Source organism: Letharia columbiana (genome assembly GCF_014066305.1).
Source record: "Letharia columbiana isolate WasteWater2 chromosome Unknown Sc0000006_s0, whole genome shotgun sequence".
NCBI classification, from domain to species: Eukaryota; Fungi; Ascomycota; class Lecanoromycetes; order Lecanorales; family Parmeliaceae; genus Letharia; species Letharia columbiana.
The window spans coordinates 376,963-402,831 of NW_023501042.1; the positions used below are offsets into that span (position 1 = coordinate 376,963).

The 25,869-nt window shown below is 40.5% G+C and overlaps 5 protein-coding genes across 5 annotated transcripts; 3 read left to right on the forward strand and 2 right to left on the reverse strand.

The window, feature by feature from the left end:
* Window positions 1-209: 209 nt before the first annotated feature.
* Window positions 210-988, reverse strand: HO173_002828 (uncharacterized protein; the record flags this gene model as incomplete). The annotated part of the gene is made up of 2 exons (XM_037304759.1): window positions 210-860; window positions 911-988. 2 exons carry the CDS (start codon window positions 986-988, stop codon window positions 210-212), a joined length of 729 nt encoding a protein of 242 aa, XP_037168252.1.
* A 3,283-nt stretch (window positions 989-4,271) lies between these two features.
* HO173_002829 (uncharacterized protein) lies at window positions 4,272-6,759 on the forward strand (the record flags this gene model as incomplete). The annotated part of the gene is made up of 3 exons (XM_037304760.1): window positions 4,272-4,848; window positions 4,899-6,215; window positions 6,362-6,759. The coding sequence occupies 3 exons, from the start codon at window positions 4,272-4,274 to the stop codon at window positions 6,757-6,759; spliced, it is 2,292 nt and encodes a 763-aa protein (XP_037168253.1).
* Window positions 6,760-6,835: 76 nt separating this feature from the next.
* Window positions 6,836-7,716, reverse strand: HO173_002830 (uncharacterized protein; the record flags this gene model as incomplete). The annotated part of the gene is made up of 2 exons (XM_037304761.1): window positions 6,836-7,621; window positions 7,669-7,716. The coding sequence occupies 2 exons, from the start codon at window positions 7,714-7,716 to the stop codon at window positions 6,836-6,838; spliced, it is 834 nt and encodes a 277-aa protein (XP_037168254.1).
* Window positions 7,717-18,472: 10,756 nt separating this feature from the next.
* HO173_002831 (uncharacterized protein) lies at window positions 18,473-22,504 on the forward strand (the record flags this gene model as incomplete). The annotated part of the gene is made up of 2 exons (XM_037304762.1): window positions 18,473-21,536; window positions 21,588-22,504. 2 exons carry the CDS (start codon window positions 18,473-18,475, stop codon window positions 22,502-22,504), a joined length of 3,981 nt encoding a protein of 1,326 aa, XP_037168255.1.
* Window positions 22,505-25,132: 2,628 nt separating this feature from the next.
* HO173_002832 (uncharacterized protein) lies at window positions 25,133-25,659 on the forward strand (the record flags this gene model as incomplete). Its single annotated transcript, XM_037304763.1, has 2 exons — window positions 25,133-25,588; window positions 25,639-25,659. The coding sequence occupies 2 exons, from the start codon at window positions 25,133-25,135 to the stop codon at window positions 25,657-25,659; spliced, it is 477 nt and encodes a 158-aa protein (XP_037168256.1).
* Between the last annotated feature and the right edge of the window lie 210 nt (window positions 25,660-25,869).

Consider the following 25,869-nt stretch of genomic DNA (forward strand, 5'->3'; position numbering starts at 1 on the left):
TGATGCAGTTTCATGTGAAGTGTCTGTACATCGAGAGGTAAGAAAATGCTACTTTATGATGCCATGATGCTATAGTGCTGGAATCGTACTGATGCCAGTGGGGGATCGTCAAACCAATCAGCTGATGAAGCGGCAGCCAATGACACTGTAGCCGAGGCTGGATCTGCGGTGTCATGTTGAGCATGCTCCGGAATGCAAGCGAGTCGTGATCATAATATCGTGCATCGGGTTTTGTGTCCGCTCTTCGACTCCTTTGGTCCCCTTTTCCTCCCATCCCGTAAATCGGACATACCAATGGGGCCACCGCTTCTGCCAGGATTTGTTCCCGTCCTCGTGATCTGCGTATCATGCCGTTGTTTCCTTAGTGCTCGAACAACCTCATAGAATGCCTTCTCCACATGGATGCAGTTCTTTGCTGATGCTTCCACGAAGTCGCAGCCCATTTCTTTCGCTAAGGCACTGCCCTCTTGCGTAGACACTTCACGTTCTGTCACTCTGTCGCTCTTGTTGCCGACCAGCATCACAGGTGCCTGGCCTCCGCCCATTATCATGCTATGAGAAACTGGTGATGAAAGATAGCCTGCAGTTGTAGGGGAGCCAGCGTTCGACGACTCCTTCACTCTTTGTATTTGACTATGAAATCTCCGTATTCGTGTAAAGGATGATCGAGACGTGATGCTGTAGACCAGAACGAAGCCTTCGCCGTCCCTGATCCATTGATCACGTAAGGCTGTGTACTCTTCTTGACCAGCAGTGTCAAGCACTTCTAGCATGCATGACTGTGAATCGATGACGACCTGCTTTCTGTACGAATCTTCGATTGTGGGATCGTAAGTCTCAACAAAGTGATTGAGGCACAGCTGCAAATCCGTCAGCTGTGATTCGCGCGGTTGAGAGGGTACTCTTGTACTTGTATGGTCAAAGCAGTCTTGCCGACCCCACCGTCTCCAAGTACCACCAACTTGTACAACGTCATCTTCCCCGCCATCTTGGCTGCGGTGCAGTAGCGAGGCCTGCGTACTGGAAGCCAATTGATCACGTGGGAAATGACTCAAAGATATTCTGGGGGTTTAAGGCTGAGAGGCACACTAGCTGTGTGGAAGAGTAATCAATTCGAATTGCAATTGATTTTCGTTGTAGTGCGGCTTGGATCACAGTACTCTATGACCAGAAAAGACCGTGGCGATGTGTTAGACTCTTATACCGAGCAGAGGGCCTGTCATTGAACAATTGCGCCGGCGGTATGTGGTGGTGCAGGCCCCAAAGCAGTAATTCTTGCGAACTTATCCTGAGCACTCACGAGGAGTATCGAAGCAATGGGCGTTCAATATTGGGTATGCAGTTGAACGGTGGGTCCAGTAATCTTGCGTGCTCCGAATGTGTGCTTGGAGCAGACTGGCCCGGTTCAGTCCAGAGCCTTGTGTCACAATGCAAGCCTGTAAGATGGGGGGGAAAGGGGGGTCCGTTCGGGGGCAAGGCGGCTATATGAGATGTACAAGGAAATGCAGTAGATAGCAAATAGGGACGGAGCAGAGATGAAGGTAGCAATGATATTGTTTGTTGGTATAAAAGGAAAGAGGGAGAAATTTGGACGATGGTGATAGAGAGCAAAATGCTTTAGCTTTAAGAGGTCGCTTTAAAGGTCTGGCCTGTGCTTTTTAGACAAGTCTAGGGCTTGTCTTGAAAGCGTCTATTCCCAATCCCTGGACGCATCCACGCGATCAGCACGTGTATGTTTATTTTCACTTCAAGGATCTTCAATTAGAGTATTATCTGGCTCAGCCTTTCTCTGTGTCTCTGTATCTTTGGTTCTTATCCAGCGGTCTCAACGGCGCGTGGACACCACTTTGAACCTTCCGCTCTCTGCGAATCAAACGATCAACAGCATACGGGATGCGGAATTAATTATTAATGCTCCTGGTCTGATAGATTGGACAATCCTAGAATTGCAATCAGCGGGGCTCTCAAGAAAAGATCACTGATACGGTTATAGAGGACCGGAATTGGGGAGTTCAAGAGGCGTCCCCTAACGCAGCATCGCGTTCTTACCAAACTACTGTTGGAATCGTGCTCTCCCAAGCCAACTACTAGTGCACCTTCAAGGGACCCAAACGTTCGTGCCATAGCATCCACTCAGCTACCTGTTTCTGACACCCGCATCTCTGCAAGGTTGCTTAATATCAATCTCTGCCACTTCAAACACGGAGGGGAGTATCAACAATCTTTCGAGCAAGGTCACCGCTATGTATGCGTCAAGGACCGCGGCCGGCCTCACGCAAATCCCATACACAGTTCGACCGGGCTGTAATGACATCTAAGGTGGACTTTGCTGTGCCAGTGTGGCTTGATACTACGCAGATCGTTCTGATGTTGGAGAGGCTTGCTCCAATCCTCGTGTCTTGCGATCGACTAAGGGAGAAGGGTGTTTGCCGGGATTGTGCGCGTTCACATTGACTACCCAGTCGTCTGCAAAGGCAATCATGACAGCAGTCCTGGGGTAATACGCACTTGAAGGGGAAGAATTGCAGTTGAGTCAACCTCAAGAACAGCTCCTCCAGGAACACGGCCCTTTCCGCGCACACAGCATGGCATGATAATTTCTCACCCCATCAGCTTCCTGCTTTTGACTAGGTTGACAGGCACTAACACGGCTTGAGCCATTTCATGTGCAGAGATAACAACCATCCAAGATGATACGGCATCCCGCTGGGACGGATCGCAAGGTGCATTTTAGGGGTTAATAGCCCACGCCAGCGGCAAGGCACAGCTGGGATGACATCTCAAATTTCAGACCGGCAAGCTAGGGACTGCTTGTCGGCTCCTTAGTCCCACCGCGATAAATCTCTCAATCAGTCGTCGGGCTCTACCAACGAATGGGAGAAGCATAAGGACTTTACCTATTCACCACCAATCTGCTTCTGAGCCGCAACTGTTCAATAGAATGTCGTGATCAATCGCCTCGTTCGGGCCCCATGAAACCTGACAAGCAAGACCTTGTTGTACCGTGCAAACGTACTCTGAAGCGGTACAAAATCCTTGTGTAGCACCCACCCGGTCAAGCATGAGGATCCCATTCGTGTATGGTCGTGGTGACCATCCATAGCAGTCGGCCGTCTCCCGTGGCAGACTCACAGATACCGCCTCCCAATGACAGAATGTCGCAATGCCGCATGCTCGTAATGGATCGCCAGCGTTGCTTCTGTCTACCAAATCGTTCATCATTTCACCATCCTTTACTGGGGTTCAGGGTCGTTGGCTGTACTCGACCTGAAGAATTCCACACCAGAGGCTCCTTGCCAACTACGGCATGACAAAAGAACGCTGGGCGTGGAGCAAACGTGCCCAACGAGAAAGCTTGCTTGAAACGGAGAAACGGGGAAATGTCGACAAGCAATCATTTCAGCCATTTCTCGAGGCGAGGCATGGAGTTCAGCTACCAATTACGGTGCGTAGTGGGCGCCTAGTAAGGTTGAGTTCTTGCTTTTCGTAATATCAAGACATATCCTTAGTATGACATGTATTTAGCGTCTTGAAGAAAGGTTAAGTGAGGTGGTATCAAATATGGGAAGCATAGATACTAATAAAGGAGACATCGACAAACGAAATGCTATGCTCGAATTTATCTTCTTATGTCACAACATGACTGTGCTAGAGGATGAATCGCTAAGTTCTCCAGCAGATGTGGGCTGGGAGCATGCTACATAAGGTACTGTTGGTCTCCATACGAAAGCCAAGCAAGTTGTGCTGAGTATCATCAAGAGTGTGAAGGCTAAGAAAGGGCGTACCATACTCAATACTACTGGCAAAGAATGACTGCAAAGCAATCTTGTACAAAACCATTTCATCGTATGTCTAGATGGTAGATGATATTTGGCAACATTCATGGCAAAAACCGCAGATTGGTACTTAATAGATACTTGAAACCGATTACTTCAATCAATATCAAATCAGCTTTACGGAGAGATCAAAGTGTAGAATGTCAATCTGGCCATGAGGCCGGCGGCGCTAGAGAAATATCTCATTCTTCGCACCGTTGGCATCGGAGATCCGGTTTCTTGTACAGTTTCTTAATTGAGATTACTACTCCTTGTCTTGCCGATTCCTTACCATCAATTGCTGTGAAGGTTGCGAGTTAGTCAACAATTATGAGCGCTTTGGACATACTATATCTTAATCATTAACAAAATTCCCGCAGCACCCCCTCGAAACCAAAAATTGAAATTTTTTGAATATCTTTACAACCACCAGTTGGGCCAAAGACGCGGGGCAAGATGCAAGATGCCCGCAGCGCCTTTGGTCCGATCAAGTCATCATTTAGATTTCAACGAGCAGCTATCATGACTGCTCTTTTTTGGTGCTCGAATACTGCGGCATACAGGTGTCCCAGGAGTCCCAGGAGTCCATTTGATGTTCGAGGATTGGCATCCCAAAGCTTCCAACGAGTGAGCCTCCTTATCCAAATGGCGCCAAAAACCCCGCACGCGCAAGACGAAGTCCAAGCCCATTCGATCCAAGAACCGGAGTCTTTCTGGGCACATCAAGCTGAACAGCTGCATTGGCACAAGAAGCCTTCCAGGGCATTAGCGCGGTCGACAAAGAATCTCTCCAATGGCATCTCGCATTCCAGCTTCACCTGGTTTCCGGATGGAGAGATATCAACATCCTACAATTGCGTAGATAGGCATGTCAAGAATGGCAATGGGGGTTCGACGGCTATCATATGGGATTCGCCGGTTACTGGGAGCAAGGAGAAGTATACATACAGCCAGCTTTTGCAGGAGGTGGAAACACTTGCCGGCGTGTTGAGGGAAGAAGGCGTGAGGAAGGGCGATGTCGTGCTTGTGTACAGTATGGATCCCAGTTGTCTGTGGGCATCCATCCGTGCTAATACCTCACAGTGCCCATGATTCCTTCTGCACTGTTCGCCATACTCGCAATCTCCCGTCTGGGCGCTATTCACACTGTCGTATTTGGAGGTTTTGCGCCTGCGTCATTGGCACAAAGGATCGAGGCTTCCAAACCTCGAGCTATCATGACCGCCTCTTGTGGAATAGAGGGTTCCAAAGGGCCCATGGATTATAAACCATTCATCGAAGGAGCCTTGCATAAAAGTAAGTATAAACCTGAGAAGATTATAGTATGGCAAAGAGAGCAGTTGAGATGGCATCCGGTAATCAAAGAGAGAGGAGAAAGGAGCTGGCAGGTTCTCGTCAAAAGCGCAAGAGATAGAGGAATCAGAGCAGAGGCTGTCCCCGTCAAAAGTAGTGATGGAATCTACATTATCTATACAAGTGGCACAACAGGTTTACCCAAAGGAGTCCTCCGAGAAGCAGGTGGACATGCTGTGGGTTTGAACCTTTCGATCAAGTACTTATTCGGAATCCATGGTCCAGGGGATGTGATTTTCTGCGCTTCAGACATTGGGTGGGTGGTGGGACATTCATATATACTGTATGCACCATTGCTTGCCGGAGCAACTAGCATTCTCTTTGAGGGAAAACCCATCGGCACGCCAAACGCCAGCACATTCTGGAGGATAATCGAAGAGCACAAAGTTAATGTGCTGAGTACAGCTCCTACAGCTCTGAGAGCTATCAGGCGGGACGATCCCGAGAACAAGTTTTTCGAGAAAGCGGGCCAGCGAGGAGGCTTGAAGCAGCTTAAAGGGCTGTTCCTCGCCGGTGAGAGGAGCGAACCGAGTATAGTACGCATGTACCAGGGGCTTCTCGAGAAATATTGTGCGCCTGGGGCTCAAGTCATCGATAATTGGTGGTCTTCAGAGTCTGGCTCTCCAATTTCAGGGCTTGCTTTAAATGTCGCTGCTGGAAAAGACTTCACTAGTATAGAAGTCCACAGGGCGTTGCCAATCAAGCCTGGATCAGCAGGGAAACCCATGCCAGGGTTTGACGTTAGGATAGTCAACGATGAAGGAAAAGAAGTTGGAAAAGGACAGATGGGAAACATCGTCCTGGCAGTCCCACTTGCTCCTACAGGCTTCACCACGCTCTTCAACGACGAAGAAAGATTTTACAACGGCTACATGAAACGTTTCGAAGGCAAATGGATCGACACGGGGGATTCTGGCATGCTTGACGAAGACGGCTACGTGCACGTAATGTCGCGGTCAGACGACATCATCAACGTGGCCGCTCATCGTTTCAGCACCGGCTCCATTGAACAAGCCATAGCGTCTCACCCAGATATCGCCGAATGCTGTACGTACGTTTCGGAGATAATCCTTCATGTTTGGTACTGAGATTGCATGTTTCAAGAGCAAATAAATCCTTTTTGTTCTTTAAACCTGTCTTGCAATTCCAGGCACTGCCGCGAACAAGCAATGCTAATACCGAGATCTGCGTAGGCGTGGTGGGTATTCCGGATGCGTTGAAGGGACATCTGCCCTTTGCTTTCGTCACGCTCTCTACAGCGGAGCATCCCGAATCTGCGATTCCAGATGACAAACCATTCAAAGAAGTCCAAAGATCAATCCGTGAGCAGATTGGCGCTATAGCGGCACTCGGTGGTATGATTCAAGGGAAAGGCATGATACCAAAGACGAGGTCGGGGAAGACACTGAGGAGAGTGTTGAGGGAGCTGGTGGAGAATGCTGTGCATGGTGAATTTGAAAAGGAGGTGCAGGTGCCGGCGACGGTGGAAGATGCAGGGGTAGTGGAGGTGGCGAGAGCAAAAGTGAAGGAGTATTTTCAGCTCAAGGGGGCTGATCTGCATAAAGCGACAGAGGAGAGAGCGAAGTTGTAGATCATCAGATGTCAGATTCCGTGAACAAGACTCCATTCTTTACATGGAGACGAAGAGAAATTGCACTTATCGCATTTTACAGCTTTTGCTCACCCTCAAGGTTTCTTGCAACCTCCAGAATTCCACCTCCCTTGCTATCATCACCAACGCTCACCCACATGTCTGCCCACCCTTTGCTTTTGGCGCCGTCCATTTTCTCCGGAGGCCACGATTCCTCTTGCGCTCTCTCGATGTAGATAGTCTGCAGGCCGCACTCCCTGGCCGCCTCTAGATCTGCCAAATGTGCCGCCACCATCGCGCACTGGCCCGGCTCCAGCCCCAATTCTCTGCACGCAGAAGTGTAAACGGAAGGATGGGGTTTGTAAGCACCGAACTTCTCAGCGCTGAAAACGTGCGTCCAAGGCAGATCGGCATGGACAGCCATATCCGTGAGCAGCTCGATATTGCCATTCGACAGCGTGCAGATGATGAAACCTTGATCTTTTAGAGCCATGAGTCCACGGGACGAGTCCGGCCAGGCTTCAAGATAGTGCCATATCCGTGATACTTGGATCACCTGGTCCTCCCTCCATAGTCCGGAGATGCCATGTTGGTCGAGCAGCGCGCGTAAGGAGTCAAGATGATGATCGTCCACCGTCTTGAATGCTAAGGCTTGGTCATTGTCTTTGCGCTTGGCTTGGTCGCGCGTGAAGGCATAGTAGGAGCTGCGCCATTCCTGAGCGAAGGTGGGCCAATGGACTTCTGCGCACTTAGTTCGGACTGCGGTAGCGACCGAAGAGGAGCCAGAATTGAGGGTTTCGAAAGACCGCCTTTCGAGGTATTTGGTTACAGTTTTACGCCAGTCGACGACGGTGCCGAAGACCTGAGTAGGGTTAGATTGGGGACTAGAAAAAGAAGGTCTTGGCTTGCGTCGAAGAACAGTGCTTTTGGCGGGGGCTTTTGGCTGTTGGTGCTCATATCTCCGTGCTCTACTCTCTTCATTCAAACAAGGGTGACAGCCTAGTATCAATGGGATGTCCTTGAGCGCTGGTCTATATGTGGTTCTCGCACATTTATGGGGATCAAGCCGGAAGAATCAGCTGTTCATGTAAAACTGCAGGTCACGCAGAATGTTTTAGTCGACAAAGGGAAAATCTTCTCTTCAGTGCTGTTTGGCGATATTATTGGGAAGCGTATCCTCCCCACCATCACAAATCCGGGGTGGCACCGCGCATTTCCAGCTACGCTTTGAGGAAGCTACCCCGCCAGAGCAATTGAATTTTGCTTCCACACTCCATGGCTGACGTCGTCATCCTCGGTCGAGTGGAAATCAGACATTCATCAAGCCAACAGGCCCATACAAAGCTGTAGTGATCACACAGAGTACTTCTTCCAATTGCGCATGTGGATCCAAGGCAATCGAATCTTTCTGATACGAAAGAAGTGCATGGGTCCATTTTCACGATATCAACAAGGTCTCAGATGTTCCGATCAAATGATCCGTGCTTCACTCTGACACCGGCAACACGGAAGCTGAGATGTACAAGGAACATGAGTCTGTGCGACTCAAGGGTTCACTTGCGAAGGAGGAAGCTTTTGCCTAACAAGCAGTCAGTCAAAGAAAGGCGGCAAGTGATTCCTGCCTCGCTGACTCGATAAGTCTCAATGTTCGGGCTACTGTGGGAGGTAGGTGGTCTTCAGCCCCAAGTTCATCTGGTACGTGTTAGTGGGAAGTCTCGCAGAGTCCTGCGACCAAGGTGGTGAAGGGGTATCTTTTGAAGCCTTGGTCCCTTCGATACAGCATTCAACCAGCACAATTGACTTATTTTTACGTCGGACGAGGTCTCAGGTGTGTGTGTGTGTGTGTGATTCCTACATCGGAGGGGGCGCCCCTCTAGCCATATAGGCAAGAGTGGGACCGTTTTTCCCCACTCGGCCTTTCGGCTATGTCCGGTTTTTACGTATAATGTGCTATCTAGAGTGACCCATACGCCTAATATATATAAAGATATAGAGAAAAAGAGAAGAGAAGAAATAGTGCTAATTAAAGGGGTTATCTTCGAGCTATATCTCCCCAATTCTGTCTTATCTTACTTCTATCGAAGTTCCTTATTCGTGTTATTTATCTTATTACCTTTTATTAAGTATTAATTAATTAATTAACTTTTTATATAATCGCTTAGGAGGCGATATCTTAAATATCTTTCTTAAAGTAATTATCTCTATACTTTATAGCTATTATAATATTAAATAACGACATTTATAAAATATATTCTCTTCTAGAGAATCGTCGTTATATTATAATTATACTTTAGCTACTATAATCGCTAGATTAATTATCTATATTTTTTATATCCTTAAATTCCGTATCTAAATAGAATCGTTATATTACTTCTTTATCTATAATATTTAATCTAATACTTAAATAATTCTATCTCGCGAATAGATTCTTAAAAATTTATTTTAAGAATATCTTCTATATTAACTTCTTTTAAGTATACTACTATCGTATCGTATAATAAGTATTAAATACGTTCTTTCTTATATATTAATAGTTATTATCTATAATATCGCTTTAAAATAATAGATTATATATTCGCTTGAGGATAGATTAACTAGTTTCGCTAGAGAGTCTTTTATAAGAGAATCTACGCTTATATTTATTATAAGAATATACTATTTCTTTAGATTCTTATCTTATATAAAGGCTATAATTTCGAAGCGAAGATATTTAAATTTAGTTATTAATTGCGAATCGTCTAGCTCCTCTAATAGAGCGATATAATTATTATTATACTCCTTTAAAAGAGTATTTTATAAATCTTTAATAATATTATAGTCGATCTTAATTTTATCTTCTCGACTATATTTAAAGTTATAGGCGATTATCTTTAAATATAGTAATATTAATATATTTTATACTATATATAAAATATAGCGTTTTTATATCTCTTTAAGTATTTTAATCGCGGTAATTATCGCTGAAAATAAAAAGATATTATGAGATATTATAGGTGAGGTTAAGAATAATAAGACTCGACTTAATTAATTAGAGATTATATCTAAAGTCTATTAATATAAATAAAGATTTATAAATTAAAAATTAAATATAATCTATATTGAAAAGAGAATAAAAACTTCGAGACTATATATACTCTCTTATTGTAAAATATGGCTATCGACTATTTATTTAATAGAATAACTATTTTTCTAGTAACCGCCGATAGTAAGAGTTCTATATATATGCTCTTATCTATTAATTCTATAAGTAGATATATTATAAACTATCTACTCGAGGGAGTAAAATTAAGGAAATAAGATTATATTATTATAAATAAATATTAAGTTTATTATACTCTTTTTATATTAGTTTAAGACTTAGTCGATCTTCTTAAATTTAGAAACTCTCTCTCTTATTATTATTCCCGCGAAGGGAAATATCTTAAAGAGATAATGATATTAGTATTAAAGAGGCCTTATAATCTATATTCGAGTTTATATAATATATATCTTATTTTATAGAGTTAAGATCGAGATATTACTTTTTATTCTACTATTTAAAATTATAATAAAACTATAAGATATTCACTTCTCTTTCTAAGATCCTCGAAAGTCTTATCTCTTATATCGCCTATTACTTCTAGTATTATACTTATTCTATTAGACTTATATATTTACTATTTTATAGATTATAAAATTATTATATTTAACTATTAAATTAAGAGAACTCCTCGCTATAACGCGTATTAGATTTTCGAATATAAGAAAATTAATTAATATAATTAATATATTCTTAGCTTGCTAAAAAAATATAATAATTATCTTTAGATGAGTTATGAGAGATATTATATTTAATCTCTAGTAGTAGAGATAATAACCTTTAATAATAATATTCTATTATTATTAGAGGACGATAATAAATAAAGATATTTCTCGTAAGAATTAACGCTTATAAGATTTCTAGACTTCTTAAAGTATCGCGTTTAGTGCTTTTAATTAATATTATATCGAAGAGTAGAAGATAAATATAAAAAGAAAAATAATAATATTAATAATACTAATAAAATAACCTATAGATAGAGTAATTAAATATTATTTATTTAAGAGTATTAAAATATATAGATCGAACTCTAGTTTTATAGCTTTTTAGAAGTATACTTTTTATCTATAATATTTCTTAATATCTAGATTATAGATTATCTTTAATATTAAATTTCTTATTATAATATCTATATTTATTAGATTAAATTATAACTTTACTAAAGACTTTTAATATTTATATTCTTATTATAAATTTTATCGCCTTCGTTATAAGATCTAATTTAGATAGAATATTTTTAATATTAATTAGTTAACTATTTTAAGTAGTCTATCTATCTTCTATATATAGAGAATATACTTTAAAAATATAATTTTAAGTCTAATTATCTTCTCTATAGTTATATTTAGATAAATCGATTATTTAATATATATAAAGAAGATTTTTAAAAGCTAACTTTTTAGTTTTTAACTATATTATTATTAAGCTTATAATCTTTTTTACTCTTATATAAAAGGCTATAACGCTATAATAAAGTATAGAAATAAGTTATTTAAGCTCGATATCTTAAGTATATATCTCTTAGAGTACTTATTAATTATTATAAATTAGCTTTCTAATACGCTATTTAATCGCTAAGAGTAAATAAAACTCGTTTCCTTTAATATCTTTTTTCGATATTTATTTAGCGAGCTCGTTTACTACTTCGTTTTCTAGAATATTTTTATAAGTTATAATTTATTATAGAGTGATAGATATATTTATTTCTTTAAGTCTTATTAGCTTCTTCACTATTCTATTAAGAATATACTATTCTACTTATTCTCTAAGATTCGCTATTAATTATATTATTACTTAATTATCTATTTAGATAATTAGACTTAAAAGAATAATACTAATAATTATTTTATATATTATATTAATTTCTTTTAGCTCGCCTATATATATAGTATAATACTCGCTATTATTAAGATATCGTATTTAGATATTAATAACTTAAGAGACGTAGACGAAAGCTTCAATTTTATTTTTTATCTCGCTATTATTTATATATATATATAGCGAGATATAATTAATACTAATAACCTTATTATACTACTTAATAGCTTTCTCTCTATTCTTACTAATTATTATTTTTAATAATTTCTATTATAGGGGTATAATATAGAGAATATATTATTTTATTAACTTTTACGCTTACTATTAATATATAATATCTTTAATTTATTCTAGAGAACTTTTAAGCTTCGTTCTTTTATTAATTAGCTTTTATTATTTATTTATATTTTATATAGATCTAATAGTATTATAGTTAAGATAGATTTAAATTCTAATAATAATCTCTATAATAGCTTTTTCTAAGATGAGATTAATTAAGAGTTAATTATATTCGATATCTAAGACGATTTCTAAGATATTCTTTTTACTCTTTTATAATAATATATATTACTCTCTTCTATATAACTCGAAATATCTTAAATATCTTTTATTTTCTACTTTTATATTCTACGTTAATAATATATATTAGATTACGTATTTAAATAGTAATATAAATAAAATTATTTCTTAATAGAGTTTTTATAGATCTTTATAAGAAATACTCTAGACTAATCTCGCGTAGCTTATTAATCTATTAAGTTTTATAATAATTTTAGCTTCGAATAACTATATATAATTTTTTTATTCTAATCTTAGATTGAGTATAAGTCTAAAAAGTTTTATTATCGCTTTAGACTTTACGATATAAGTATTAAGATCTAATAATACGTTAAGATTATTATCTACTTACTTCTTTATTATTCTTATTATAATTAGCTAGAAGTATATAAATTAATATTTATCTATCTTAAATTTCGATATATATATTATTATTTATTTCTAAATTTTAATATATATTATTTTTAGCGTCTTATAATTAGCTTAGACTATAAAACCTCTTATAAATACGCTAATATTATCGATATAAGTAAGTATTAAATAGTTTTTCGCTCTATAAATATTTATAATATCTATATTATAGAATAGATAGAGAATAAGAGAAATTAGAGAGCCTTAAGAAATCTTAATCTCGACTTTATATTTAGATAACTTATTTTTAAGTATAATAATAATCGTTAATCTATTATCTAGAAAGCTTATAATTTATTTAATAGCTTTTTTCGCTAATATCTTTTTTTTTAAATTATAAATTAGTTAAGAATAAGAGATATTATTAAAAGCGCTCTTAATATCTAGCATTAATAGCGAAGCTATCTAATTATCCTTAGACTTTTAAGTCTTATATACTTCTTCGAGTATTATATAGATTATATTCTCGATTAATAATAATTTCCTCTTATCTATATACTCTTTAAAAAGTAATTAATATTTTTTTATTAAGTAGCTAATTCTTATAGCGACGATTTTTTTAAGTCTTTTTTTCTAGTATACTAAGAAGGGTAATTAATCTATATAATTTAGACTAAATATAATTATTCTTATTAAGTTTTCTTAATATTACTATTTTTAAATAGCGAAAATACTTTAAATAGTATCTGAGGTCGAGGTATACGTTATAGATATAATCTATTTATTTCTTTATATATCTAAAAGTAAGTTATAGAATTTAGAAGATTAATTTATCTACTTCAGCGGCTTTATTAAAATAGTTTATAAGTATTACTTATTAAACTTTTCGTATTATAATCGATAAGAATTCTTTTAAATTAAGGTATTAATATTCTTATAAATTATCTAAATTTATTTATTTCGCTTTAAGAAAGAAGATATCTTTTAAGAGTATTATTTTTTCCTTAACTTCGATAGCGATAGTATTATTAAATCTCGCGAGTTCTAGTATAAAAGATATAATTCTAGCTTATCCGCTCTTAATCTGCTTATCTAATCTTTAAAACTTCTTATCGCTATTATATTTCTTTATATATTATCTTTAATCTTTTTATTCTCTTACTCTTAATAAGTCTTAACTTTATATTTCGAGCTATATTAAACTTTCTTTTTATCTTCTCTATCTCGAATTTATTATTATTATAACTCTAGTCTTCTAACCTTTAGAATAATCTTCTTACTCTTCGAATTTATATTAAATTTAAATTTTACGATAATTAGATTAATTAGAATAGTATTCTATACTACTTTAATTAGAATCTTAATAAAATAATTTATCTATTTATCTAGATCTTCGATATTTACGATAGAGACGTTAGTTAATAATAGTTTAAATTAAAAACTATTATAGAATATTACTTTATTAATCTTCTTTTAATTATAAACCTCTTTCAAAGATACTAGATATATATTTCGATTTAATTCTATAAGAATCGCTTTATAATCTAAATCGAAATTTAGTTTTTTTATAATATTATATTTAATTATAGTATTAACTATATTTATTATAGCTAGAGTAAGATTTATAATAATTATTTTACTTCGCTTTCTTAGTTTAAAGATAAATATATTTTCTCGCGTTAATAAGTAAAGTCTAGCCTCGCTAATAATATCTATTAACTATAAGATCTCTTAATATTAATATTTTTTAAAATCTATTTATAGAGAATAGTATAGATTAAAATCGTCTATAATTAAATACTTATCGATTATATTTCTTATAATCGCGATTCGAAGAGTATTAAGAAAGATGATTTCTAAGTAATCTTAGATAGTTTTATTTCTATTTATATAAGAGTAGGCCTTTTATTTTTAAGAGAGTAATACGTTATAGATATTATATATATAAAGAATTTTCTAATTTAACTTCTAAGGCTTAAGCGTTATTATTATTAAATCTACGCTATATATTTAAGAATATTACTTATTTTTAGAAATCTTAATACTAATATAGATATATACTCTAATTAATTCTTCATAATTTAAATAGTAGATATAAAAATCTATTAAGACTAGATAAAATATTTATTTCTTTCTAAAGTTCTTCTAGAGTTTCTAAATAACTAAGATATTATATCGAAATAGAATATATTTCTAAAAGAGTAGAATTATAATATCTAATAATTTATTAATATTATATTATAATATTCTAAGTCGCAATTTCAGTAGCTTTAATATTTATTATTCTAGATATATCCTTATTAAGAATTATCGTAAAATAAGATATTTATAATATTTTCGCTAATACCGCTACTACTAATATTACTATTTTTATTATCTATAATTTTAAAGCTTCGTATAATTCAATAATATAATTCTATAGAGATCCGGCGATTTAATCTAGTCTAGAAGAATTCTATATTGAATTCTCTTAATAATATTATATAACTCTTTCTAGCCGCTTCTTAGATAGAAGTTTTCTTATTTACTAGTTTATTATAAAAAGAGTAAACTCGAAGTTTTCTTATTAGATTTATTTACAAAGAGTATTTAATTTTCTTTATCTACGACTTTTATAGCTTCCGCGTCCCTTTTTAGCTATTTAAATAAATCTTTATACTATTAAAAAGTTAATATAAATAAAATCTCGAATAGAATATTTTATTTTTAGAGATTTATAAGATTAAAGATTTTAATTTAAGTCGATAGCGGCGTTCGTACCGCCGTTCTATTATTTCTCTTCTACTTTTTATAGCGATCTTTATTTAATAATATAAGCGAGCTTCTTATTATACTTATTTTTTTTCTATCTTTATTATCTATTATAGCTTCTCTAAGAGTAAAGGAATACTATTAAATATAAATAAAGATAAGGAGATATTTACTTCTATAATCGCTATAACTTTAGTTATTATAGTATCTAATTACGTTATAATTTTCTATTAAGAAATCTTAATAGATATCTTAATTTAAGTATTTAAAATCTCGATAAAAATCGATAATAGCTCTATTATTTTGATGTCTAAATAAGTCTATTAAGTAATAACTTTTTTTATTATTACCGCGATAAAAGTAATAGCGACTTATTTAGATTTTTTAATTCTCTTTTAACTTAATTATATTTAACTTTATATTTTAAAATATAACTATATTATTACTTAGATTTTAAGATTAATTAATATCTATCTATAGCTAACTAAAGCTACTTTCAAAGTAAAGAACTTAAGACTCTTATCTTCTCTTAATTACTTTTAAGATAATACTTTTATAGCGTAAATAGCTTAACTAAAACGCTTCGTATTAATCTTTATAATTAATATATATAAATTTAAAGCCTAATTTTTTAAGCTTTTCATATATATGAATATTATATTTCTAAGCGTAATACGCGTAGATTAATTCTTTAACTTTATATAAGAATATAATATATTTAGATTTTTAGTAGCGGAAATATCTAATAACTCTACTTTCTCGAATATACTTTTTATAATTATAATATACATTTTCTTTTAAAATTCTCTAACTTAAATTATCTAATTAGATAATATTCGCGTAATAGAAATTTATAAATTCAATAACTATCGCTAAGATTTTAATTAATAAATTTTTATTTTTATTTTTATTCAGTCAGCTTAAATATCGAATTTCGACTCTTGAAATTCTATAGATATTTAATTCGAGGATAATTTTAGCGAGACTCTCGATATTTTTCGAAAATTAATAAAGTTCGATAGAGATATTATAAATAATTATATTGAAAGTGGAAATTAAAATAAACGCATTAATATTAAAATATACTACTTATTTCTTAGTTTCCTTAATATTTCTTAGAGTTTTAACGCTTTTTTAAGTTTTTATTAGAAGTTATAAGTCTTTAAATTTAAGTTATTTAGCGATTTCGATTTTAGTAAATTTAAGTATTAAATAGTATTTAAATTAAATTTCGATAAAGTTCTATAGCTACTTAGAGGTTTAAATTTAAAATCTCTAGATTATATCTTTATCTTTAACCTTAATAATAACTTAATAATCTTTTTTTTTATCGAGTTCTAAGGGTAAAGCTAGCTATAACGAGTATAATAATAATATACTTTAAGAGAGTAATAGAAAGACGATTAAAAAGGCCTTTCGCTTATACGTCTATTAGATCTTATATCTTAGAAATTATTATTTTTATAGAGTTTTTCATAATTATAATATCGCCTTTAATATATTTAATAGATTATTTTAAAAGCGTAGTATAATAACGAGTAATTCTTTATTATTTAGTTAATTAATTACTTTTATAATTATTAAAGAAATTATATAAAATAAGATTTTAGCGATGATATAGGATATATTATCGCATTTAAGGTCGTTAAGCTTATTTTTTTAGATGCTTAAGAATAATATTAGATATATTCTAAGTAAGTAGAAGCTATTAATTAATAGAGAGAATTTTATAATTCTCGAGGACCTTTAACTATTTCGATTTGCTATCTTTCGCCATAGTAAACTACGGGAAAGAAAGCGAGCACGATAAAGATGCCTAGGATCAATTGATTGTGATAACTGTATTTATTAAAGACTGTTTAAATGGTGACTGTCGGGGCTGTTGAAATCATTTGATGATGATGATAGCGCATAAGTAGAGTGATCCCGAGGTCTCAGGTAGCGACATACAGTAGACCGAGTCGAGACTGCCCCCATCATTCCCATTCCACATTAATTACCTACAAAATATCTCACACCCCACGGTCAAAAACCAAGGATACGCTAAAGATGAAACGGGCGGGATACTGCCCGGAAAGGCTGTACTCTCATTAGCGCCGTTGGGTTGATCGCTCCTAAAATTGAGAGAGCACTTGTACAGACTGAGCTTGGACACTCATACCCCTGGTCGTCAATCATTTGTGATGAGCATTCTTATTCGCGCAACATGCTCTTACTTTCGCCTGGCTCTCCCGGCACTTCGTTCCTGCCGGGAAGGCGCTGGCATCCTCCACTTTGCGGCCGAGGTTATCATGGAACATGGACTGAGAGTCTGAGAGGAGGGGAAAAAAAAGGGAAGGTCCATCCAGCCCATGTCACTGCAAATATCCCGTATTGCGCCCAGTCATCACTGTCAATGACAGCTCTGACCATTGAGGCTGCTGAAACTCAGCTTCGTCAACCTCACAGCCGAGCGATGGAGCCTTCGGAGTGCATGGATTAGTCGTTGACAATACAAAGTGCGAGGGTTTGCTTGCGTCTGTTGCCTTGTACGTTCTCTTCCCAAGTTCTGTGTTACTTCGAAAGCGCCGCGCCATTGGCTACACGAAACATGTGGGGAAAACGCTGGACAAGCTGTATGGGCTTCAGGACAATCACATACATAAATCACATACATATTGGGCTGAAAGAACTGACAGTACCAATAGAATCTGTTCTGCAACTGCGAACCATGAGCGCTACGCGCACCTTACATTCGTTTAGTGAATTTCGGTAGGAATTGTAATGAAGGAAGCCGGAGGGGAATACCAAGTCATCGTGCAAGAAGAGCGCTCATCACATAGAATCGCTCAACTCAATTTCCAGCCGGCGTATCTCCAGGATTCGAAAGACTTGAACTATTCCTAGCTAGTCCGCCTAGGCCAGGAAGAACGCTCACAGCCATCGAGGACGTCGTCTGTTGTACGAAAGACTCTCCTGGTTTTGCCCGCCATCTTGGCGGCCTCGTCTCTGTTCTCCACTGGCTGTCTACAAGCTCAGGTCAGACACAGCTCAAATCGAGGCAGACATTGGATTTTGTTGCGACTGTGACGGACTTGCTTGTACCTCTTGCTCCGTTCGCCGGCTTCTTATCCCCGTCTCCGGCTAACAGAGGCGCCCTTGAGCTGTGCCTGAGATATGGCGCTCGACAATGGCTACCATTTTGCTGCGCAAGCCTTACCTACACCTACGGACACACCGTATGATAGCCCTTCTATGTCAAGACAGTCCTTACGCCGAGGATCTTCATCCCCACCCTCCCACTATTCTCCTGTACCTTTGCCGCCCAGCGAGGATTCGCATTTCCCGAAGCAGCAAAGGACCACCGATGGAGGCAATGTCGACAAGACTTCCGCCCACGAGTCTCGAAGATTCTCCGCGAACAATCTAGGCATCTCTCTAGTCGCCCAAATACACTCGCTAAAAAAAGAGCTTGGAAGCAAGAACAACATGATGGAGAGCTTGGAAGAAAGTTTGCACAAGAGCAGAGTAGAGAATGAGCAATTGACCAAGGACGTGAAGACCCAGAAAGTTGAAGTCACGTCTGTCAAGAAACAAATGCAATCGCTCGAAAATGACATGCTCCAAGCACTAGAGGATATTGCAAAGGAGAGGGATAATGCGGTCGAAATTATCGCAGATAGTCGGAAACGCTTGGAAGACTCGAAAAAGCAAATCCGCACACAAGAGGAAGATGCCAGCAATGTACACGCACTTTGGGGGCAAGATAGAGAAGACTGGGATGACAAGAAGCGGAAAATGGAAGGCAGGGTCCACATGGTGGAAGAGCGTCTAAAGACTATGGTGGCGGAGATGTTGATTGTGCAGGACGCAGGCCAGAAAAACCCTGGAACAACTAATGACGTGGACGAAGGCGTGCCGGATATTTGGTTCGGTAAAGGCAACGATACATCTAGTATTCGTGCCATGTCCCGGTTGAGCAATAGGAGTCTCGATGAGCCCTATGATAGTAAAGGGATTTCGGACGTAAGATCTTTGAGAATGAATGGTTTGCATGGTCTAGGGGGTTCACAAATGAGTGGTCTGAGTTTGGCCGAAGAGCTCGAATTCGACGAAGACCAGGTTGCAGCCGGAAAGGAAGACAACGATCAGGATGCGCTGCCTGAAGAGACATACACTTCAACAAGGCGATATTCAGAAGACAAGAAGGCTAGGAAAGTGATGGGCTTTCACGCAGATAATAATGAAGAGCCACTGGGAGACGAAACCTCGGGGCAGCACTCCATAGGCATCATCAATGACTATATCGACTTCCCTGGAAAGCAGTTTGCCACTCATTACACGGATACTGGGACGCAGTTTTCGCCTCCCCCATCTCCCACGCTACAAACACAAGAACCGAGTGTTTCGGAAAAACCCATTGAGCAAACAGAGCGGGCGGCCAATCAAAGCCGAAAGCGCATAGCCATTCCTCAAATATTCGTCGAGCAAACACCAACTCCGAAGGTCGCAGAACCAAAGGCCGCGGAATTCAAGGCTTTGTTTATGGTCTCTACGGGCAGCCAGACCATTGGGCGGCTTGAAGACCCTTCTTCGACAGCGAAGGCAGCTAACGATACTTCTATCTCTGTTCCTGCGATTGCAAACGGGATGAAATCGGCATCTACGCAAACAATCGAGGATGCCGCGCCATTATCGAAACCTGCAAATTCCCGCCTTTTCCCTTGGCCAACGGATGTACCTGTGATAGCAATTCACCCACCAGCTTCAAGAACTTCATCGTCCCGCAACAGTGTTATGCTTCCGCCTCGTACCAAAAACGCGGCTTGCCAAGTGGCCATTGAGCTACCGAGGAATACGAAGTCGACGTCGATGCAAACCGGGGAGACAAGGATTGACAATCGACCTGTCAAGTTATCTCACAGGTTGCCGTCGTCTGATCTTTCAATGCAGCCGCCTCTCCGGTTGGCTGAAAGAAGGAGACAGGCGGGAAGCCTATCAGGCTCAGAGTCATCAAGAAGCAACCTTCGGAGTCCACCTCAGATAAGAGCAGAAGGAACACAGCCAAGTGCAACGACCGCTAGGATCAAGCATGCATATCCCGGAGATAATGATAACGGGCCTTTGAACCATAAGCAGCGCTCTGGTCCCAGACGGCCAATCAGATCCGAGAGCATATTCGCTGGGTTTGATAATTCGAGCGACGATGACCCCAAGAACGTGCAAGACCACTTCAGCGATGACGAATTCCTCAATGCAGCTCCCGTACGGAAGACACTATCAAAAGTGCAAAATTCATGGAAGTTGGTACCGCATCTCAAGGACTCGGTCTTGGAGAGGTTGGAGTCTGCCTCTGAGGAGGTGGAAGACGAGAAGCATGTGAGCGTACCCAAAGCAGCGATTTCAATAGCGAAGGCTTCATCACAAACCACATCAAAGACGTTTCAGACCAGACCGCCGGAGAGCTATCGAAAAGCGTCGAGCAATGGTAAACAGCCAGATATACGACGAAAGGCTCTTGTCTCGAATGGCATTGTAGAACACGCACAACGGGGCAGGAACCCTAGCAAATCGAACGCCTTAGGAAAAGAGCCAACAGTCGCGCCACCTTTTCCTGTGCCTACGAGGTCGAGTTCTCGGAAGATTCCTCTCAGTGCCAGTGATGGAGCTGCGAGTCCTAGTCCACACACCGCGACCTTCTTCAGTGCTCGCCAGGGTCCAAATTACCCCAGGCCTCTCACCAAACGTAAGATACTTCGCAAAGTCCAGTCCGCGGCCGCGGTAACACACCCACCAATACCTTTGCGGCCTCAACCAACGCAGTCACTGTCAGCATCTTCCACTGTACCTCCAAGTCCAAAGTCACCTGCTCCGCGGCGTAATCAGTTCATATTACCGTATGATAGTGTCGTAGAGCTACCAAGCCATCCCGCACCTCCCCCAAGTCATGCAGGAGAGACCTTGGCCGAGACGCCCAGTGGGCAGACCAGTGTCGTTGATGCGATTGCTCAGACCATGGTAGGAGAGTGGATGTGGAAGTATGTACGGAAGAGAACTTCCTTTGGTATCACAGAGAGCGCCCAAGCGGAATTCGAAATGAGCCGGAATGGCGGCAATAGAAATGGCAGTGGCGTCAGACACAAGCGATGGGTATGGCTGGCGCCTTTTGAACGATCAGTGATATGGAGCAGCAAGCAACCTACGTCTGGACCTGCTTTACTGGGTAAAGGTGGCCGAAAGTGTATGTTGTCATTCGAAATATTTATGGGGATGCGCTGATCTCGATGTCTAGTTGCAATTCAGTCGGTCCTCGACATCAAGGACGATACACCACCGCCCAAGAATGCCGACTCTCAGGCCATCTTTGACCGCTCTATACTGATATTGACTCCACAGAGAGCCCTAAAGTTTACGGCAACCTCACAGGAGCGGCACTACATCTGGTTGACCGCCCTCGCATTCTTGAGTCATTCTACTCAAGGAATGGACGATCTTGCCAGTCCCCCGCCTCTACCCAAGCAGGAATATCAACATCTACCGTCGCTAGAGCCGATGACTGGATTCCGTCGGATGCCAACTCGAGACTCGATCGGTGTGGCCAAAATCAAACGGCGTCCGTCGATAGGCGCTCACTCATATTCGTCACCAATAGGTTCGATCGAACAAGAGATCATTGAAGGAGCGACATTGCCTTGGGAAGAAGAGGAAGCCGAATCAGGTGATGCAGCGGAGCCTCCGCAAGTGCATCGAATCGCTGCCCACGCTCGAAAACGAAGCAGCACCGGGCCCCGTCCAGTGCCACTGAGCGCCTTCCACAGTTACCCAAGCGTTCCGATGGCAGCGACGTCCAGCTCCAGTTTACAAGGCCCTACTTCACGAGAGAAGTACGATAGATATACACCTCACCCTCAAGTGGAATCGAGTCGCAACACTACGCACAGCACCCTGACCCGTCGTACCACTGACAGCAGCATTGCGCCATCTCCCGTGGTTCCGGACAATTTCTTTGATTCTGTGGCAACGGTACGAATGGAAGCATTCGTGGACAGAAATGAGAAGGAGTACGTCCTCACTCCCAAAGGCAAGAGGTACCGGACGAGGCAAGGGCGCCAGAAAGACCCGAGCTTTTGGGGCTTCGATGCGTCGGCCGCTAGCAGTGCATTGGGAAGTGCAAGGCTGAAATTGGAGGATCCCTTTACAGGGTTCTAGGCGGGGATTGGGTTGAGTTGCAGCGGCAGTACGCATGCAGTATTGCAGTCGAGGGACTAGGTGCATGTATGTGCATGGGGGGCATGATGCATGAGGTTTGGCGCTTGGAGATTCCCAAAGGCGTGGGCAAGACATTTGGCGCAAGCCAAATTCTAGATATAAGTAATAATGTGTTCACCAATCATATCATCCATATCGTCCATATCATTAATATTTCACATGGTGCCAAAAGGAAGCAGCAGCAGCTCAAGCCAAAAACGAGGTTGGCAAGTCGTCTTTGATGTATCAATCAGCAAGTGTTCGGTATGGGGTGGGGGGGAACAAAGCACACCTTCCTTGGCATTTGGTGGCATGGCAGTTTTGTCGCTTCCCTTGATTTTGGCCCGCCACCGTTCGCTTAAGTACCGTACCTTCCTTACCTTGATAATTAAGGGGCCCGCCCCTGGGCCCCAAAGGATCCAGCACCGCGCGTCAGTACTAGTACTGTGGTAAGCTCGGTAAGGTACCGAAGGTATGGTCCTCAAATTCCCTGTAATCTTCTTCTTCTAATCATCTTGTAATAATCCTCGAATTACCTACCGTATTATTTTCCACTGGGAATTGCATCCTGTAGCTACAACGATAGTCATATCACATACATACCTAGGACTATCAACAAGCCTCCGAGTGGCTTTCTGCTTCTCCTTACCGTACATCCATCGCTCGGCCAATTTACCCTTTCAGGGATCAAGAGGAATTATTGAAACATGCTCCTCCAGTGCTTCCACCATACTCTTCCTACCACTTTACCACTCACAGCGATACCTAGCTATCTTCTCTTCTTTGTTCAAGCACACAGGATGGATTCAATGTTTTATGTGGGTCTGTCAGTGCGGCGGGAATTGGAACTCTGCTATCTCTTTTACCTGCTTTGTCTCTCACTTTCCACCAATTTCCTTCCCTTAACCTCACGTGGAATTCCCTCTTTGTCCTGTCACTTTTCTATATTCTGCACGAAGCTTCTTGCACCTGCCTTTACATATCCATTCCTTCTCAGAATCTACACGCTGCTGATCTCACCCTCTTTGTAAATACCGCACACTTCGTCCCCACTTTTGCCAATTAATTTACACCGCCAACTCCAAATCGTTCGTTCAACTGAATTCATACTTATCGCAATGGCACCATTCACTGTCTTTACCGCGCTCGCAGGCATCCTGGCTCTCTCTACTTCTGTCTCTGCGCAAACTGGCACTGGCACCGGCACCGGTCTCCCCATCGCCTCTGCCACCCTAGGTGCCCCATACCCGCTTTCCAACGCCACTCTTCCCGCCGGCCCAGCTGGCACCGGCATAGGCCTCCCGACTGGCCTTGGCTCGCCCTCTGCCCTCCCTTTTAGTCTTCCCGGGACCAGTCCAAGTGGCCTTCCGGGAAGCCCAATCGAGTCGGGAGCCAGCTGTCCTGTCCCAATTACCGTGACTACAACAAACCAAGTCACCGTCACAGTGACCGTATCTCCCTTCTAGCGCAGCTGCGCCGACGACTCCAGCTTCCGTGCCGTATCCTATCCCTGGCAGCAGTGGTTTGCTGGTGGGAACTGGGATTGTGACTGGATATGGCACCGGGACCGGCACGGGATATGCGATGGCGACAGGATACTCAAAGAGGATGGAGATGAGAGGGTTAAAGCAGGAGAGGAAGGAGTGGAAGCGGGGAGCTAGGTTTTGGTAGATGCTTGGAGGGCAGTCAGACCTTGATGGATCTCTGCTTAGCCAGCACCGGGATGTGTGTGCAACTTTACTTTCTGCACTGTGTAGCCGCTAGTCCGGGCACGTGATATGATTTCCGGTGGATTTGGGGACTGGTTGGGTTGGAACACCTAGATTTCGCTTCTTTGACATTGCTCACTTCATTCAGGATGTTGATGCATTGACTGATGACATCTTAATACATTCGTTTGGTACGTCGTGGTTTGGTGGTGATCATTAGATGAATGCAGTGATATTGAAGCGAGGCAGCGAACAAAAAACGTGAAGATGAAACGTGATCAGAATTTCCAACGACAGTCTTCCATCTTTCACAACCTTCCTGCCGGACCGCTACCTCACACAACTATTCTAATCTCATCTGTCAGCTCCCATGACGAAACGAATGACTTGACACCGTCTTCTACAGGAGGCATCAAGTTTTTACCGAACCAAGGCGTTTCGTGGTAGGACTTCTTGTGTGCTTCCTTTTGAACAATAATGCTTACGCAATGACGCAGTGTCATCTCCTCACCGCCACAACCACCATCATCACTACCGCGCAATTGACGTTCAAACGTCTCCACAGAGCATCATTTACCATCTATCATCATCATGGCTTCCTTTCCATTCTTCCGCCTGCCACCCGAAGTCCGCAACATGATCTACCGGCTCCTCTTCGAGACGGCGCATGAGGACAAGACTGTGACGCCAGACCCTACGGGCTCTCGTCGTCGAAATAACCTCGGTCATAGAACCTTGAACCTCAGTGACTCTCTTCCGTTCTTGAGGACTTGCCAATTGGTGCATGGGGAGGCCACCGCTGTGCTCTATGGCAACAATGTCTTTCGATTTGATGATCATCCCCACAACAGTGATGAGCATACGATAGCCCGCATTCAACATGTCTGTCCCTTACTGCGACTATCTGACGATGTACTTTTTCCTTGTTTCAATTGGAAAGAGCAACCGAGAAAAGCTTCAGCACATCCACCTTGACTTCTCGAAGACAACGTTTGTCCAGTACCCCGAGGAAGTTGGTATTTACGGGAATCTGCGCCTAAATGCTGGTGCCAGTTTCGTTGGTGATGCAGTCGAGCTGTTGGCTGCCTCGCACAACCTCCAGACCGTCAGTGTATCATTTGATGCCACATCTGTTAGCCAGAAGGACAAATGGATTTACTCATCTGCAAGGCTGGTCTATTTTTACACCTGTTCAAAGCTGGCTCGCAAAATTTCCGCAATCACGGGTATCGAGCAATTCAAATGCTCGAGAACCTATGAAGCCTGGGAGGATGAGTATGATGCAGTGGCCGAACTTTGGTGTCAGGGAATCAAGGACATGAAGGCAAAAATGGAGGTTCGATACCCCCCGCGGTTGAACCCGCTCTCCAGGCTCACATATGATAGAGAACCAATTGCGCAAGCTGAAAGTGGTGTCATCGAGGACGCTGCAAGGGCTGGGTCCACTGACGATTGGAACGCCACCGAAAGGATCTGGAATCTTTGACATCTGAAGAAGGCTACCACGACAATATGGTCGGAGGCCCAGTCCATGCCCACATCGAGAAGACCTTTGATTCAGGAACCCGGTCAGGACTTGCCAGCTGCTTAGCATCCGGGACGTTTGTTCTTAACACG